The sequence below is a fragment of the Diabrotica virgifera genome, chromosome 7 (genome assembly GCF_917563875.1).
Source record: "Diabrotica virgifera virgifera chromosome 7, PGI_DIABVI_V3a".
In the NCBI taxonomy this organism is placed as follows: Eukaryota; Metazoa; Arthropoda; class Insecta; order Coleoptera; family Chrysomelidae; genus Diabrotica; species Diabrotica virgifera.
Window position 1 is genome coordinate 154,476,702 of NC_065449.1, and position 20,001 is coordinate 154,496,702.

The window sequence follows — 20,001 nt, forward strand, 5'->3', positions numbered from 1 at the left end:
ATGTGTGTAGTATATAGTATAAATAATATACAAAATGTATATACACATCGACGTTCGTTTCACTTTAGGTTTCAACTTAATTTGTTTGAAAATTAAGTCAAAACAGAAAAGTTGTGCCGCATGGGAAAAGTTAGAGCGGACAAACTATATAAAGCACAATTTTTTTCATCACTACTTTCAATACATCTAAATGAAAAACAAGAAGACAACTACTTTGCAATATTTACTGCTTCTTGAAGTACTTTGACATTCTACAAAAAGTCATTTTCAGCTTCCATAGTTGCAACCAAAGGAGTAGAAACTGAGTAGCTTCATTGGCAGTGCCGGGTTGACTTTTTTCTTCACTTCTCACTGGAGAAGTAGGTGGATTTGCAACAAGAGGTAATGGGTCCTGGTAAAGGCCTCCTGGAAAGTACTGACTAATGTTTCATTTTTCACATTTTGAATTTGATTTCTACAAAATTTCAATACATTGTCGTGATCATATTGATGATGAGATATTGAATTCATTTCCAAGTGCCAACATTGGACCAAGAAACAAATTCAACATAACACAGCGAGCCTGAGAGACCTTTATGGGTTCTTGTATTCTGCTCCTCTGCATCAGTAAAGTAAAAAGGAATGAAATTCGGTATAAACACTTTATTTTCTCATTTTATTATGGTCACAATTCAAGATCTACATTTTAGAACTAATAAAGTTATTTTATATAAAAATAGTTTGTCTCTGTTTATAGGCAAGCTATAGATTTTAATAAGAAATTTAGCTTGTGGTCTGACGGCTTCTTCCGGTGCTGTCCTGGGTTATTTACACCCCAAGATCTTCTTCAGAGGGTGTCAGATGGTATGTCCAAAAAGAGACAATATGGTCACCTGTGGAACTGTAGAAATGTTGACAATTGCTCTTGCAAGTAGGCAATGGTGAATTAACCCAGCCTGAGAGACTTGCTCACCCCTAGAGAATGACATTCGGGTGATACAATTCATTATGGCCTTAAGATTTTCATTGGATAGTTGCGTAGGGAACTGTTACTTTTTCTACGATTCTCATTGGATGGTTGCCTGGGGAACTGTTAATTTTCTATAATACTCATATTTGAAATAGGGCCATGCCCTTCTCCTGGGTGCCTAAAAGAGAAATTCAGATGTAGAGAACACACAGCATAAATTTATGAAGGGCCCCTACCACCCAAGCCAACAAAACCTTAATATACCCTGTAGGCAGTACAGAAAAATTTACAGGTTACTTTTGAACTAAAAGTTATAACAAATATTTTAATTGAAACACCCCTTAATCAGAAAATAAACTTTTCTGTTAAATTAATTGAATTCCAAATATTTCTATAAAATGAACAAATTTTTAAACCAATAAATGAAACTTGAGAAATTATTATTTAACATAACTGCTGATATATCAATAAATTAGCATTAACAGAAAATAAATACCCCACAAATATTTTCTTTACCTAATTGGATAAATGAAATTATCAGTAGTAATTGCACAAAAGCTCTAAAATTATTGAATTTTTCCCGAGTGACACTTTGACAGTTTTAATTTCACAAGCCAAAGGCGAGTGAAATTGTGTCACAAGGGCAAAAATTCTATATTAATTTTAGAGTTCGAGTGCAATTTGTTGCGATTATTTCATGAATAAAACTGTTCAAAACCAAAATTTTATTGTAATTTATTTATGTAAGTACAAATTAGTACAATTAAACACAAAGTTTTTATGAATATTTGACGATTGAAAGTTATAACTTTTATCTATCTATCTATAATTTTTAAACCATTAATTGTCATTAATGTCCGTAGCAACGAAGGGCATCTCTGACGTAATATACTTAACAACGGGCAATTATCAAAAATTATCAATTTAATTCAAATTTCTGTAGTTTTCTATTGGTCAGAATCTCCTATGAATGAAATAATCAAACAAATATACAGTAGAACCCCGATTATCCGTGCTCCTCGGGACCAGACCTCGGCACGGATAATTGAAAAGCACGGATAATCCGAACATGCATTACTTATGTAGAATAGATACATATGTATGTACGAGTATATATGTAACTACCATAAAAAGATAACAGAAAAAATAAATCTTTCATTATGAGTCATTTTCTCGGCGTATAGAGGTTCTGTTGAGTGATTTACAGTGACAATATTTTGATAAAAACTCAAAAATACAATTTTTGTAATAAAAAATCATAGCACGGATAATCCGCAGCCCGGATAATCCGTACACAGATACTCGGGGTTCTACTGTATTATGCAAATGAGTTAGTCAATTAACAAAAATGTGAACAGAGAATTAAGCAATAAAATCAGAAAACCTACTTACCAACTAGGTTTGTTTAGGTTTCACTTGGCAGAGCCTATACAAATGAACCTGAGTGAGACCAGCACATAACATCGTATTTATATGAGCAAAAGAAATTACCTGAAGGTCAATATTAACAGATAAAGAAGTAGGTATTTCTATTAAGACAAAATTACAAAAAATTAAGCACTTAATAAATATGTTTTGGAATAAAATATCTAAAGAGAATGACTGTTTTACTGGAAATAATTTATAATAAAAATGGCAAGCTAAAATAGTATTTTCTCAATAAATACTATACTAAATTTACAATCAAGATGCAGTAAAAATAAACAAACCAAGACACGTTAAATGCTACAAGGAGCACTTGTGAATTATAATTTACAATGTATAAACTTTGGAAATAATGATTTGGGATTTACAGTGTATATACATTGTAAATTATGATTCAGGAGTGCTCTTATTAGCAGCATTTAACGTGTCTTGGTTTGTTTATTTTTACTGCATCTTAATTGTAAATTTAGTATATTTGAGATAATGGAAATAAATTTTGGAATTTCAATCGGGCATCACTATCTACATCATAAAATTGAGAATTTATGAACTAGGCGGACAAAGAAAATATAAATGGACCAACAAATATATTATCATACTAAAATGAAAATCAACTCAGCGAAATGAGAGGACCTCTATATGCAGAATGGGTCCTTGAAAATAAATTCTATAAAGTAGATTTGCCCTCTACAGCATTGTAACAGATATTTCAACACAGATATTCAAGTAAAATGACTTACTTTACTCATTTAATTTGGATGTAAAAGTTGATTGTCTGTCAAAAAACCTTTGGCTTTGTTGTGCACAAAAATTGTTGGTCAGAATTCACAAAGTGGCAAGAGCAAACCAACAAAGAATAGACAGATTCTTTCCGTGTGTGAATCATATAAAATGATAAATTCAATTCTTCCTCTTCACTATATTTTCTTACCTTAGTAATGAAATTCTTCTTTGCAACCAGATCTTTTGGAACAACAAAGAATCTACATATCCCTCTTTCACAATATTTTGTACAATCCGGGACAAAGCACATTACCATTTTTATTATACAAAATAGAATAGTTCACCAGTTTGTAAACTTTGCTTGGTGAATATCACTAAAAAACTATATTTCATAGAAATTTAAGACCGAATTATGGTGGTATTATGTTAAAAACACTATACTTAAGCAGAAAAGCTGCAGAGGAAGCAACATTTCAACTTTATAGGAATTAAAAAGGCTTTGAGATTGAGCAAATTCTGGCTTTGCAACTTTTGTTTACATTTACGAAGTCCTTGACAGTCGTAACCTCACATTACGGCTGTTAACCTAAAAATCTCTTCGTAAGTTTGTATATCGAAATTATATTTATGTATTATATCAGACAATTTCTACTATATATAGTATTTATATAAAATTTCTTATGATGTATTGATACAATTGTACAAAATTAATAGTAATATTTTAAATAATCTCTTGTTTTTGGAATTCACCCATAAGGAATACACATAAGATCGTCCCACAAACAGCCACAGTGTACCACGTGACCATGTGTCAAAGTTAACGCTCCCAGCGGATAGTGAGTGCAAGAGAGATGCCATTCCGGTAGTGTATCTTACTCGCACTCACATTTACAGTTGCGTCAATGCGATCTTACGGCTTATTGTTAATGATTAAAAATAACAGCTTACTAATTAAATAATGACAAAAATTTCTCCAGCATCTTGTAGGGGGTGCTTTAAACTTTGATTTAGTCACTTTCTGATTTTCATAGTATTCTCCTTTTCATGAACATTTTTCAGTGCGTCACAAATTATAGAAAAAAAGGTAAGTCCGTGATAATACACATTTATGACATTTATTCTAACGTGACATTTTAGTTAAATCTGACAGTTGTCAAATTTTATTTTCAATTTGGAATAAAACCAAATCAATTGTGTCTATTGCATTTATAAAATGGTATTTTCTTTCATTTGTATAGTCTTATAAATTGTACAGATTATATTGATAATATTATTATTTTATTTAATAAATAATTCTTTTTTGACTATGGCGCCATCTATCACCGAACTAGAATAATTACCGAAGTATTCCCAGACGTGCCTTTTTTTCTGTCACATTCAATTTAATGCGTTAGAGAGAAATCGAAAAACTGTGACGCACTGAAAGATGATCATGAGAAAAAGAATAATAACTTTTAACAGAGTTATTAAGCCTTGAAAATCGCCATTTTTAGTTTTTTTCAAGTTTAAATTGTTTATGGTACATTCCATATCAAATCACTCAGGCAAAAAATTTTGGATCTCCGATTTGTCTGAAAATTGGTATATAGCTTCTGAGGGACGTAAAAATACGATATTTAAGGTCAAAAAATCTTCTTCTTTTTTACTTTATCGTACTATATACGTAGTATAGTATAATAGATAAAGTTATAGGATCGTGCAAAAAAAATTTTTTCAGATTTCACTTTTTTTCGACGTTTTGATTCCCCCTGAGTCTAAAAAGCAAAGAAAAAAAAACATGTCGGAAGTATGTACGTACGTACGTACGTACGTATGTACGTACGTATGTCGCCACCGCCCAGCAAAAACTACTGGACCGATTTTGATGAAATTCGGTATGAGTAAGTTTAAGAGAATTTTGTCGAGAAACTAAGCTTTTAAAAAAACCTCTCAAAGGGGGGCCGAAATAAGGGGGGTTATTTAGGGCCCATTTTTGCAAATTTTGACCGAAATGAATGAAATTCAACTCAAAGTAAGCTCATCGATAGATAAATAAAAATACGGAATTTGACATTTCCAAATTCAAAATGGCGGCCAACATGGCCGACCGCCCACCCGACACATTTCCCTATCTATCTAAAATCTTGTTTAAGATAAGTTTAATTTGAAAAAGTCGTTATATAGCCTAAAGATGGGGCTATAAGAAGGATGTTATCGTTTTTCAGAAAAAGTTACGGGTTGCCTATATTTAAGGGGTCAAATTTTGACATAAATTTGAACTAGATTTTCTCAAAAATGGCTCCAAGGAATTTTTTAATTTTTTGATATATTTTTGATATACTATCAGTAAATTTAATGACATTAGTCATATATCTTAACTCCCCATAGGAGGGGAGTTATGAATTTTTTATTAAAAAATATTTGAGTGCCCATAACTTCCTTCTTAATAGAAACTAAAATTTTAAATTTTGCAGACATATATGGTACTTTATTATCTATTATCACAATAAATTTTACCAAAAATATGGCTTCCGGTTGAACCGGAAATGAATAAAAAATCTTATCTTTTTTTAAAATGTCCTATATTTTTTAACATATTTTGAAAGAATACAAAATTACCTTTCCAATGACATAAAATTCATTGCCGTAGCTCAAAAACTCGAAAAGTTACGGTAAATAGAAATTTTGCTATAATCTTATGTGTGTCCTGTCTCACGCGTTCATAGCAGAGCATTATTGTAGGGCAGTCAATGAGGGTATTTGGCTCCGAATTTAAGAATTCTAAGAATTTAAGAATAAGAATTTTAAGAAACAAATCTACCCTATATACTATGGCGCTTTTATCTTGGGGCGGTTCCCACTTCTTCAAGGGGGTGGAAAATTTGTTGGTCAAAATAAGCACGGAAGTGGCTAAAGAACCTATTTCTAAGCAAAAACTAGTCTATACTTTTTTTTGAGAACTCAATACTTTTTGAGTTATGCGTAGTTGAAAATTGGCTATTTTCATTGAAAAATGACACCTTTTCGGACGGATTTTTTGTGAATACCTTAAAAACTATGCATCGAACTAAAAACACTATATAAAACATTTTTTAGATTATAAATAATAAAGAGGTTCGTTCCTTCGTAAATGTTCTATTTATAATACAAAAAGAGATATGGTAGGTGAAAATAGTTTGTTTTTTGGTGCATGCTCAAATTGGTGTATTCAACTTGAAATAACAGAGGAACGGTAGGTTTTAGGTGTATAATGCTACCAACACCTTTTGTAGTGTTTGAAAAGGCCTTTAAAACGAGCACCGTTAAATGTCAGTTACTTACAAACTAAGCGAGATATGGTGCAAAAAAATATATGACTAATGTACTTTAAGGAAAAATGAAAAGTATATACATTTAACTCCCCATCCACCATAATTTAAATGCATTGTTTTCCTTCTACAATACCTTTTAATATATATAGTGTTATTTCTACTTTCAAAAAGTTGAACGGGTTTAAAATGAATGGTTTTTGTAAAAAAATGTGATCAAATTATAGAATGAATTTTTAAATTTTCTTAAAAATCTTGCTTTTTCTCCATGTAATTCGAAAATAAAAATATTTCACCCCTGAGAAGTGGTGGGAACTTCCCCCATGATAAAAGCGCCATAGTATATACAGTATATAGGATAGACTTTGAATTAGGAGATTGGGCTACTCCCAAAATTTCATTAAAATCCATGCAGTAGGATAGAATTTGGAGATAATATCTTGTTCTTAATCTCACGCATTGACTGGCGTAATCGAAATAGAATGAAATGCAAATATTGTAAACTATTGATTTCTCAGAAAAATGAACTAATTTGAAAAGAAAGTATGACTATAATATTCTATTGATTTATGCAATAATCTACACATCTATAGTGTGTCCCCGAAATATGGCATCGAACATTTTCTCAAATGCAGGAATTAATGATGCGTAGAACCATAAAATACTTTTAAATACAGTAGGTGTTTCTAAAATATCAAAATAACGAGTAACTTTGTTATTTTTATAGAATACCAGTATCTAGTACGAGAACGATAATAGATCGGTACGATAAAGTTCTCGGGCGGCCCTTCCGTCCAGCGTTTTTAAAACCAAATTGGTTTGTAGAAAGCATTTTAAACTTTTTAAGATATTGATTAACTCGTTCGGCTAATGCCTTTTCAAAGATTTTTGCAAGGCTGGTAATAAGTGATATTGGACGAAAATTTTGCACTAATTTTTTATCCCTTTTTTAAATATAGGTATAATTACAGCTTTTTTAAAATTGTCAGGACATGTACCTTGTTCAAATATTATATTTATTAAATTAGTTATTGGATCAACCTATGCCAGGAGATATGCAAACTTTACTAGAATGTCATTCTACTTGAAAATATCATCATTAATTTAAAGAGATGGCTTTTGAATGTTCTTGGATAACTGTTATTTTTATAATTACAAATTATTAATTCAGTTAATAAATGTGATAGTTTTTTCGCTAATTATGTATTCAGTGATTGTAATAATTTATATGTACAACAAAAACTAATACTCAATCGAGAAAAGAGGAAAAGTGTTTAAGTGATTTTTTAATAATATAATATTGTTACTATTTACAATTTTGAACATCTTCAACAACAAAATACTTGGATCACAGAATATATTATCCTGATGTATTCTCTGCTTGGATCTTCCACAAATAATATACAAAAAATAACTTTATGAAGTTCACGTCTTAAATCAATTATTTATCAAATACACTATATATCAATATTATTTAATCAACAACTCAAAATATTCCCGATACCATGTTAAATATTTAAAATTGTCACTGATTGTCACTGTCTGACTGACAGTATGCTGACAATATTCTATTCGACTGAGTGCATTGTATGACAAAGATAGATTTGGAAATATTACCACGCACATTGTGTTCATTTTTTTCGAATCCTGAAAAAACCAATAAATATCGACCAATAAACCAATAACCAATAAACCCATAAATACTCTGACGTCATAAAATTGCTCTGACGTCATTTTGAAGAAATCTACATTAATTTACAGTTTTCATCTTTTTTCTTATTTGAGATTGCTACTAAAATAGAATTATTTATCTGACGTCATTTTCAGTCAGTTTTTAGTTTTTAATTTTGTTAATTTATTAGTTGCTGTAGTAGTAGACGTCATTTTGACAGTTTAGGTTAACTTATTAGTTTTAAGTTTAGTTTTATAAAATATTATGATAGTGTAAATACAAGGAGATATTCTAATACTATTTTTCTCTTTTTAGGGTCTCCATTTACTTTCAATTTCTTCTTGCAATTTTTAGTTTCGTTGTGTTTGCAAATGTTTGATCACGTAGTTAATTCGTTACTGGTTACTCTTCTTATTGGATATATCGCTGGATACCTCACCACATATTTAAGATAAGGATTTTTATTAACATATTTTTTTATGCGTTTATGTTCATCAGGCTTTATTAATTTTAGTTTATTTGTGAGTAGTACCTAGTGCGTTTTCGGTTTGTTATAATATAATATTATTGGTTTGTGTTTTACAGCGGTTCCGCCTGAGCTCACGCGACGCTTATAATTTTCGGTTAATTTTGAGGGCTAGAAGCCCTATTTGCTTCGTCGCAACTAGTTACTTGGTAGGTTATCGTTGTGGTTGTTCAATATTGTTATATTTGTTCAGTTCATTATATTAGTAATTATTTCATATTTATTTACAGACTTAATTTATGTTTTTTTATTCATTTATTAATAATAGATAATTTTTACGTGAGGTATCGTCTAATTTCATTTGTTCCATACAACACATGATTGGTACTGCAACAATTTGGTAGGTTTGGAGTTGCAGTCTACTTTAGGCGTGAGCCGTGGGGTAAATCTGCCTGGCGCCCAGTTAACATCTATATTAAGGTTGAAAGAGAAATCTCAACGAACCCCCCCCCATCTCCACTAGAGCATAGCGGGCTACGCCTTAGTTGTCATCCGACAGCCGGTGTAGCAACGTAGCGTCCGCGCACGAGCGGCGAGGCGTTGAAAATTACTAACAAGTATTAACGAGTTGGTTGCCAAACGATATAACTAACACTTGTTTGGAGGCCAAACGATATAAGCGTACGTACTCATATCAATTGGCTGCCAAATGATAAACAAACTATTTTCAGGATATAAGTGAAATATCCATAGATCTCACTATTGGTTTTTAAATTCACTTGTATCCTTTGTCCACAACATTAAAATGGGTATTGACTATCTATTACTGTAATCATCTCCAACTTGACCAAAATTGCACTTATACCCCTTGGATTTTAGACGCCTCATATATTATCTATTGTTACTTTTGATATATCTGTCAAAGCATATTTGTAAATACGAAATTCAGGTTTTTATAGGATGCCTTCAACAAGTTTTTTATTTGGGTTTTTTATAGTTTTACGAAAAATCTTCTGCATAAAAGGTATATTTATTTAAAAAAAATCTAAAAAAGGGCTTCAAATACAACAGAACGTTTCTACTCTAAAGAGAGCATCATCAGTATTCTTACAAGCTTTACATGCTAAGTATTGCTAAGCCACCAAAACATCGGTTAAAACCGTTAAAATATCGACTAAATTTTTTATATTGGAATATTAAATGTTAAATCCAAATGATGGATGAAATCCCTAAGGATCTACCTTAAGGCATTCTGTTGTATTTGTAGCCCTCTTTTAGGGGTTTTTAAAATAAACATGCATAAAACAAGCAGCACAAGAAGCACTAGGAAACTTAGAAAACGGAAGGAAACCAGAATGGTGGGATAAAGATATCGAGAAGAGAATAGAAAAGAAAAAAAAAAAACAACTTCACCTACAACGTCTACAAAATCATGACAACATTGAGATTCAACAACAATACAGGGACCTAAATAGAGAAATAAAAAGAGAAGTGATTAAAAGAAAAAACGCCACCTGGATAAAAAAAATGTAAATACATAGATCAACAGTTAGGAGGAACTAGGAGTTCAGAAGCATGGAAGATAATAAAGAATGTCAGAACATTACAAAAAGGTGGGCACACAATTAAGAGTATATCTGATGCCGAGTGGGAACAACATTTTAAGGAATTATTAATAGAAAAACGACCACAACACATAACAAGAATACAAGAAAAAGAGAATGATATACAGAGAGAACACGAAATAGAACTAGATAAAAGCAAAGTGGAAGACGCTATTAAAACTATGAAATCCCGGACTGGAGGAATCAATCCTGAATTAATAAAATATGGACCAACCAAACTATTGGCTATGCTTAAAAACCTTTTCGAAAGATGTCTAAATGGAGAAAAAGTACCAGACGAATGGCTAACATCACATGTTACTCCCATACATAAGAAGGGACCTAAAAATAACCCCAAAAACTATAGGGGAATCGCAGTCATCAGCACCATTGGAAGATTATACTCCAGGATATTAAGAAATAAAATAGAACAAGAAATTCAAGGGAAGCAAGCTGAAGAACAAGCAGGTTTTCGTGCGGGACGTTCAACGGTAGACAATCTTTTCACTTTAAAAATAGCACTAGAAAAAAGAATACAGAGAAATCAGGAAACCCACTTTGCTCTTTTCGACCTAGAAAAAGCCTATGATAGTGTCCGCATAATAGAACTATGGCAGTCAATGAAAGACATCGGTATCGATGGAAAACTCATACAAGCAACTGGAATGTTATATGAGACCACTAACACCAGAATCAAAAACGGCAAAAATTTCACTGAGGTATTTAATACTTCAAAAGGCCTCCGACAAGGATGTTGTCTATCTCCCACTCTCTTTAAAATATACTTTGACCAATCCTTACAGAGGTGGACAAAAGCAGTAAAACCGATGGGACTGAAAGTGGGAGATGACTTTCTATTTACATTATACTTTGAGGACGACCAAGTTGTTATAGCCCAAAATCAAGATGACCTAAGCTATATGATACGGAAGCTAAATGAACATTACCAACAGGCAGGATTAGTAATAAATATGGACAAGTCAGAATACTTCATAGTGGGAAACGAAGACGTTGAAAACCTACCATTGGAACAAGGACATATTGTTGAAGAAGCATCACTAGATCCCTCAATTCAATTTTATTGGACAAATATATCAGGAAGGAAACAACGAGAAGAATATATGAAAGTATAATGAAGAGCGCTACAATCTACGGTGCAGAACTTTGGGACATAAGTGCAAGAAATTAAAAGAAGCTACTTAGTACAGAAATGGACTTTTTGAGGAGAAGTTGTCAGGTTTCGAGATTAGAACATGTAAGACATGAAAAAATTAGAGAACATAATGAAGGTGGAAAAAACTATAATAGACGATATTGAAAAGAGACAGCTGACATGGTTCGGTCACGTTAAAAGAATGAATGAGACTCGCTGGCCGAGAAAAATATTACAGTGGATCCCACCGGAGAGAAGAAAAAGAGGACGACCACGGAGAAGCTGGAGGGACAATATTCAGGAGGAAATGGATTCGAGGCAATTAGATGAAGATATGTGTTACGATAGAAAAAATTGGAAGCTGTGTATGGAGAGGCGGCGACAGCCGTAGAAATCCATTATATATACAGTGTGTTTCATTAATAATTGTCCATATAGTAACTGGAGAAACCTTAGCACAAAATACGAAGATTTAACCTAAAACACTAATTACACTAAACTAGCAATTTCGTCGGTTGCATAAAATTTGGGAAGGGTGAACCAGCCACTATCCCCTGTCGTACGCCTCTGGTAGTAGCTAGAAACGTTTATTTATCTTAATTTAGTAGGGTGTACAGTGCCTACACTTTCTGCCAAGTATCATAAGGATACGCCAAATAGTTTAAAAGTACTGGTAGTCCAGAAAGCCACTGCGCATCCGCTAGGGAAAATATTCTAATTCGGATTTTTTGCACAATCTTACTCAAAAAGGACTCCTTTTAACAAATTTGCATGTTGCCAGGACCAAAAGGTGGTCAAAAATTTTTTAAACGTTTTTGTTTGTTTTTTTCCTAAAATTATTTTTCTTGCATGGAAAAAAGTTTTTTTAGGTTTTTTGGATCATTCCAAACAGAAAAGGTCTTAAGTGACTTTTCTCTAAAAATGATAGTTTTTGACATATATATAAGCGATTAAAAATTGAAAAATTGCGAAATCGGCCATTTTTAACCCTCAAAAACTATGTGAAAAACTGAAAATTTGAATGTTGCCAAGGTAGGTAGATATTCTTTAAACATCGATTGATGAAATCCCGAAGAGTTTTTTGCAATACAATATTCAAAACTCCTTTGTTTTTTAATTGCTAATCAAGCGTGCGCGACACTATTTTCCACCGACAGTATGGTGCAAATGAAAGGAATAAATTCGTTATTTCGTAAACCGGTGACTTTAGGGAAAAATCCCGAAATAGGTCGATTTTTATTTTTAAGTTATGATATTGTGACGTATATGGTATGCTAGTGACGTCATCCGTCTGGGCGTGATGACGTAATCGATGATTTTTTTAAATGAGAATAGGTGTCATGTGGTAACTCATTTGAAAGGTTCTTCAATTCTCTATTCAGTAATGTAAACATTTACATCATTATTTATACAGGGTGTCCTTCCACTTCTTTTTTTTTCAAATAATTTAATTTAATAAAAAAAATTTTTACACCCTGTATACATAATTATGTAAATGTTTATATTACTGAATAGAGAATTGAAGAACCTTTCAAATGAGCTAGCACACGACCCCTATTCTCATTTAAAAAAATCATCGATTGCGTCATCACGTCCAGATGGATGACGTCACTAGTATACCATATATGCCACAATATCATAACTTAAAAATAAAAATCGACCTATTTCGGGATTTTTCCTTAAAGTCGCCGGTTTACGAAATAACGAATTTATTCCTTTCATTTGCACCATACTGTCGGTGGAAAATAGTGTCGCGCATGCTTGATTGGCAATTAAAAAACAAAGGAGTTTTGAATATTGTACTGCAAGAAACTCTTCGGGAATTCATCAATCGATGTTTAAAGAATATCTATCTACCTTGGCAACATTCAAATTTTCAGTTTTTCACATAGTTTTTGAGGGTTAAAAATGGCCGATTTCGCAATTTTTCAATTTTTAATCGCTAATATGTCAAAAACTGTCAGTATTAGAGAAAAGTCACTAAAGGCATTTTCTGTTTGGAATGATCCAAAAAATCTAAAAAAACTTTTTTCCATGCAAAAAAAATAATTTTAAGAAAAAACCAAAAAAAACGTTTAAAAAATTTTTTACCACCTTTTGGTCCTGGCAACATGCAAATTTGTTAAAAGGAGTCCTTTTTGAGTAAGATTGTGCAAAAAATCCTAATTAGAATATTTTCCCTAGCGGATGCGCAGTGGCTTTCTGGACTATGGGTACAAATAATTTTTAAATTTTAATCATATGAATCATATCATAAGTTAATCAAAATAACTGTGCCGTTTCATATTTAACTTCAAATATCGCGAAAACTAATAACTTTATCGTTACCAATAAAGAGTACATTATTTACGTATAAGGTATTGGAGAGTGTAAAAATGGCACTAAAATAGTAATTCCTCCAGTGGCGTAGAATTTGAGAAGGGTCAACCATTCACTATCCCCTGTCGTACGCCTCTGATAGTAGCTAGAAACGTTTGTTTATCATAATTTAGTAGCTTGTACAGTATCTATACTTCCTGCCAAGTATGAAAACGATATGTCGAATAGTTTCAAAATGCTGAGCAAAAATAGTTTTTAAATTTTTAGATAAATCACCCTGTAACTCAGTAAGGAACCACATTTTATTAAGGTGTTTTAGGTTAAATCTTCGTATTTTGTGCTAAGGTTTCTCCAGTTACTATATGGACAATTATTAATAAAACACCCTGTATAAAATAAATATACCATTTATGCAGAAGACTTTTCTTCAAATTTTTATATTTGTTGGTCACACATTCGTCTCTAATCGTTTTGTAAATTCTTCCCAGTGCTCTGCCTTTATTTTAGCTTGTATTCCATTATGGCTTTATAGCCATGTTTTTAATGATCTACTAATGCTGGTTGCTTCTCTTGACATTTTCCTATAACATATTATTATTTTGTGAGACAAGTAATTTTTTAATTTAAGGTTTCTGTTTCTTGTTTACTATATCAGTTTTTAGCGTTTCGTCCACTGCTTCTTGTATATTTCGTTTTAGCGTTATCTAGTTAACTTCTATATCGTTTTCATCTTTGATGGGATTTATATTGACTTATCTTCTGGTTTTTTTTTGTATACTAATTTTCCTCCTACAAATTTTCTAGTTTTAACCCAAAGAACCATTAAAATACAAATGCCAAAAATATACTTGCGATACAAAAAAAAACTAAATGTCTAAGGCCCAAGCAAAAAAAACAAACGCTGCCGAACACATTTTAAAAACGGAGATGAGCTGGACGTAACAAAAGATATGGAGATGTAACATAAATGTCAAAAATGATTTATTTGAAACGTCACTTCTAAATGTTTAAATCGTAAAATTTATTGTAAAAATAGATAAAACAGAATCAAAAGTCATGGTAATTCTCATCGAAGACGAAGTCCCGCCAGAGGAGCCCATCACAAATTATTCGCAATCCTTTTTTTTTAAATTTTATGAGATTTTCGTAGATCCGATAAACAAAATGTAAGAGTAACTGAATTAGTGAGAAGAGCATCCCAAATTTAAAGACAGATGAGCAAAAAGACTATTTTTTATTCCTTTTTGTAAATTTTAAAATTATTTAGTGTTGTATTATAATCAAAATTTAACCCTCACGCACAAGTTGTACATACAACTTCAGTGAGGAACTGAGTTTATTTTATATGTACAATTTATTTGCTACAAATAAACTCCATTATTATTATTATTATATTATTATAAAGCAAGGGGTTGGATTCTGAAATCCATATAATCAAAAAATCAAAAATCGACTGCAATTCCAATGTAAAAATGACATATGGAAGAGAGGGATAAATAGAGACGAATCTTCTTCTTCTTCTCTAGTGCTTACTCCACTAATAAAGGTTGGTTATGATCATTTCAAACTCGTCGATACCTTTTGCTTTTCTTAAAAGCGTCCGTGTGTTCAACCCCGTCCAGTCGCGAATGTTTTTCAGCCAGGATGTTTGTCGTCTACCACGACCCCCTTTTCCTTCGATTTACCCTTCATAATCATCTGCAACAAATCATTTTTAAGTATGTCCCAAAATATACCGTCTTTCGCCTTTTAATATTGGTCAAAATTCTTTGTCGTTCATTTCGTTCATGTTATGATTAGTCCAATTCTCCTCTCTCTTCTTGGACCATCACTCCTAGTGGAGTATTGGGCGCATCTGCGTTTCTTGGCCGATAGTGTAAGACGGCTGGTGGCCAGCTCAGCGCATCTTCTAGTGTTTATTCTCTGGTTAATCTGCGTACCAGTTCCTTCCATTCTCCTCTGTTTCCTGCTTTGTTTTTCACTTCCCCCCAACTTAAGCCGATTCTGTTGTGTTCTCTGGTTACTGTTTTCTTCCAAGTATTATCTGGTCGTCCCCTCTTCCTTGTACCCTCAGGTTGATATTCGAGTGCTTGTCTTGTGATGTTACTAGGATCTTTTCTTAACGTATGGCCGATCCATTTCCATTTCTTCTGTCTGATTGTTGCTATTATACTGGTTTGTTTCGTTCGTTTCCATAGTTCTTCATTTGTTATTATATTAGGCCAGTAAATTTTTAAGATCTTTCTTAAAGACCTATTTACAAAAGTCTGTAGCCTCTTTGTTGTGCTTTCGTCGTGCTTCCAAGTTTCTGCTCCGTAGAGTAATATGCTTTTTACACATGTATTGAATATATTGATTTTTGTTGACTCTGTTATTTCACTTGTTTGCCAGATTTTATTTAACGCATTGAAGGCGAATTGTGCCTTAGTTATTCTTGCTTGTATGTCTTTCATGCATCCTCCTTTTCTTTCCATGATTGATCCCAAATACGTGACTTTCTCTACTTCTTCAATTTCTTTGTCTTTTATTTTTATTTTGTTAATTTGCGGGTTATCATTTTTTAAGATTTTTGTCTTCTCTGTATTTATCCGGAGACCAATCATATCAGAGTACTGTGTTAGCTTATCGACTTTTGTTTGCATGTGAGTTCTGTGTTCTGTTAACAGGCAGACGTCGTCAGCAAATTCAAGATCTTCAAGCTGATTAAAGAGGTTCCATCTAATGCCTGTCCGATCATCCGTTACTTTCCTCATAATCCAGTCTACCAAGATAAGGAACAAAGTAGGAGATAAGATACAACCTTGTTTAACACCGCTTTCAATAGCTATTTCTTCTGTGATTGCTCCCTCGTGTTCTAGTCTAGCTTTATACCCATCATAAAACAGTTTGATCAGGTTAATAATTTTTGTTGGTAGACCATACTGTCTTAAAATTTTCCACATTTGTTCCCTATTGACTCGGTCGAAAGCCTTTTCAAAGTCGATAAAACTTAAATTTATGTCTTTCTGCCATTCATTAGCTTGTTCTAGGATAATTCTTAAGGTGCATATGTGATCTATAGTAGAGCGTTTAGCACGAAAGCCTGCTTGGTTACTTCTCAGTTTCTTGTCCAATTCTTCTTTTATTCTTTCGAGCAGAATTTTTGTTAGCACCTTGGATGAGGCGCTTAATAGAGTTATTGCACGCCAATTTTTACAGTTACTCAGATCTCCCTTCTTTGGTATTTTTATTATCAGTCCCTCTTTCCATTCTTGTGGCAGTTCTTCGTTGGCCCATATTTTATTTAAAAGTTTATGTAGCATATCTATGGCTTGTTCGGTGTCTGCTTTTATCAGGTCGATAGGTAAATTATCTGTTCCTGCGGATTTGCCATTCTTTAATAATTTAAGTGCGTTGGCAATTTCCTCTCTTGTAATTACCCCAGTGTTAACCTCTAATTCTTGTATTTCAATTTGCTCATCCAATTCTTGGGTTCGGTCATGTTTGGCGTATGTTTCTTCAAAGTATTCTCTCCATCTTTGAGTTATTTCTTTCTCAGATTTAATTAATTTTCCCTTTTTATCTTTTATTTCTCTTACACTTCTTGCTCGATTGCCTGTTAGGTTTCGTATAATCGTGTATTGTGTTCGTAGATCATTATCTTGTGCTGCTTTCTCTGCTGATTTTAGCATTTCGTTTATGTAATTCCTTCTATCGTTTCTGCATGCCTTTTTCACTTCTATGTTTTTTGCTTTGTATTTTCTTTCAAGGATCTCTTCTTCCCTTGTTCCTTCTTTTTGCAATATATCTTTCTTGATTTTCTTTCTTTCTTCTATAAGCTGTAACGTGTCTTTAGTTATCCATTTTTTATTTTCACTTTTTTTCAACCCGATTGTTTCGTCTGCTGTCTTCATCATGACCTCTTTGAAATTTTTCCATATTTCTTCCACAGAGTCTCCATTACAGTGGTGTATATTTCGGTTTACTTTAAGTCTGTCGGTGAATATTTTCCTTGTTTCTTCTTGCTTTAGGGTTTCTACATTGAATCTTTTTCTTCTGGTAGTCTTGCGATTATTTTCTCTGGCTAGTTTCATCTTTAATTGGGCCCTGATAAGCATGTGGTCCGAATCCACATCTGCACCCCTTAAGGCCCTGACATCTTGTAGCCAGCTTCTCCATTTTGATTCAATTAGTATATGGTCGATTTGGTTCTTATATCTACCACCCGGTGATTTCCAAGTTTCTTTGTGGATCTGCTTATGTTTAAAAATACTGCCACCTATAATGAGCTCATTCTGTTCACAGAATTCAATTAATCGATTTCCGTTGTTATTTTTCCTTCCTAGACCTTCTTTTCCCATCACATGTTCATATCCTATATTATCATTGCCAATCTTGGCATTGAAATCTCCAATTATCATTTTTATATCTCTTTTATACTTTTTGTTTATATTATTGTATGTTGCTTGCAATTTTTCATAAAACTCTTCCTTTTCTGCATCATTATTTTCATTTGTAGGAGCGTAAACGTTGATCACTATTAGGTTATAGTACTTTGCTTTGAGTCTAGCCCAAATAATTCTCTCAGATGATGGTTCCCATTCCATTAAAGCATTTTTTCCTTCTTGAGATAAAAGTATTGCTACACCCTTTTCGTGTTTCGCATTTTCAGATGTATTCCCAGAATAAATCATTAATTTTTGGTCTCCTACTCGAGTTGATCCGCTGCCGTTCCAGTGTGTTTCGCTTAAACCAATAAATTTCAACTTGTAATTATCCATTTCTTGGCCTACTTGCTCTAATCTGCCGTTTTCATATAAGGTTCTTACATTCCATGCTCCAATGGCTATGGTTTCTCTTGTGTCAATTTCAGTCTTGTCAGTTGTGTTCGGTCTATTTCTTGTATTTTTATTCACTGCCTTTTTCTTTGCCATATCCGTCATCGTTTGTGAAGTGTTTTGTGGGTTTTTTTCAGGTGCTAGTTTTTTGGATTCCCTTCCGGACTTTCCTCTAGCTGGTTACTGTTTTTATTCCATTTCATTGTTCTCCCATTTATTATTAGCTTATTAAATTTTACTTTTACATTTTTACCCTTATTTGCTTCTTCATGGCCAACTTGTCTTATTTTTTTCTGTACTTGTAAATCTTCTTTGGTCATATCGTTGTTGATGAACACTCTCCTGTCTTTTGCATGTTGTAGTTTCGCTTTGTTTTTCATAACCGTTTCTTTCTCATGATGGTTTGGTAGCTTAACTAAACATGTTTTTTCTCCTAATTTTATTACTTCATCAATTTTAACCTTAATATTCATTTCTGCTTCCATGAAATTACCTATGGTCTGCCTGAGTATGTCCCTGTCGTTTGTATCAATTTGCAAACCTTGTATTACGACGTTGTTGGCTTTCCTTTCTTTTTCTAATTTTTCTAGTCGTAGCTTCGTGTCATTCAGTTCTTTCTTCATTTCATCCTTCTCGATTTGCGACTTTTGATTTGCCTGTTTGACCTTTTCTATTTCGTCTCTGAGTTCTCTTAATTCTTTCCAGTACTCCCTTTGGTCTTCTTTTATATCTTTGACTTCTGCTGCTAGATTTTTTGTTTCTTCAGTTAGATCTTGCATCATTCTAATTATTTGATCTAGCTTCTTTTCTTGGTTATGGCTATCAATTGTAGTTCTAGCCGTTTTTTTACTTTCGTTGAATGTTCCATCGTCTCCTTCTCTGCCTCTTTTTTTGATTTCATCCGATGTATCTGAGTTCATTATTTTTTTATTTGTTAACTTCTACTAGCCTTAATATTGTTTGTAGCTATAATATTTTAGTATAACAGTATATAACAACAATAACAATAAATCGATATCACCTACAGGTATTCTTAAATATTTAAATCCAATCCTGTAATATATTTCTGTGTCTATTTGAAAAATAATAAAATATATCTATTGTAATTGACCACGTAATTAGTAGGTTACTGGTTTTATTATCAGTATTACCGCGTAAAAAAACTTTGGCTGTTCAACTCAGCGGACCTAGGTTTTTTATCGGATATACTGATGGCTTACATTTATAATGATGTTGTATATAAAATAATTAAATATTGGTTCAATCTTACTTTAATGCTGCTTAAAATAGTTTCAGATATCACTTTATCACCCTTATTTTCACTATCAAATCAATAAATAATTTAATTGTTCTGTTTTCGTCTGATTTTGAAGATTTAATTTGGAGCACAACCTAAGCGTGGCTTTCAATCTGTTGACTTATATGATTGACATATGGAAGAGAGGGATAAATAGAGACGAATCTTCTTCTTCTTCTCTAGTGCTTACTCCACTAATAAAGGTTGGTTATGATCATTTCAAACTCGTCGATACCTTTTGCTTTTCTTAAAAGCGTCCGTGTGTTCAACCCCGTCCAGTCGCGAATGT

The 20,001-nt window shown here is 32.6% G+C and overlaps 1 protein-coding gene across 1 annotated transcript; it reads right to left on the bottom strand.

The window, feature by feature from the left end:
* Positions 1–14,138: 14,138 nt before the first annotated feature.
* LOC126888643 (uncharacterized protein MCAP_0864-like) lies at positions 14,139–19,335 on the bottom strand. The gene is made up of 2 exons (XM_050657002.1): positions 18,669–19,335; positions 14,139–14,179 (listed from the first exon to the last, which is right to left on the bottom strand). Exons 1-2 carry the CDS (start codon positions 19,333–19,335, stop codon positions 14,139–14,141), a joined length of 708 nt encoding a protein of 235 aa, XP_050512959.1.
* Between the last annotated feature and the right edge of the window lie 666 nt (positions 19,336–20,001).

What these genes read in the sequence shown, in the direction of transcription:
- LOC126888643 (XM_050657002.1), bottom strand. Translation starts at nt 19,335, where the DNA reads ATGAACTCAGATACATCGGATGAAATCAAAAAAAGAGGCAGAGAAGGA. An exon ending in CCATGAAGAAGCAAATAAGG is followed by an intron (nt 14,180 to 18,668) that starts GTAAAAATGTAA and finishes AATATGTTATAG; the next exon opens with GAAAATGTCAAGAGAAGCAA.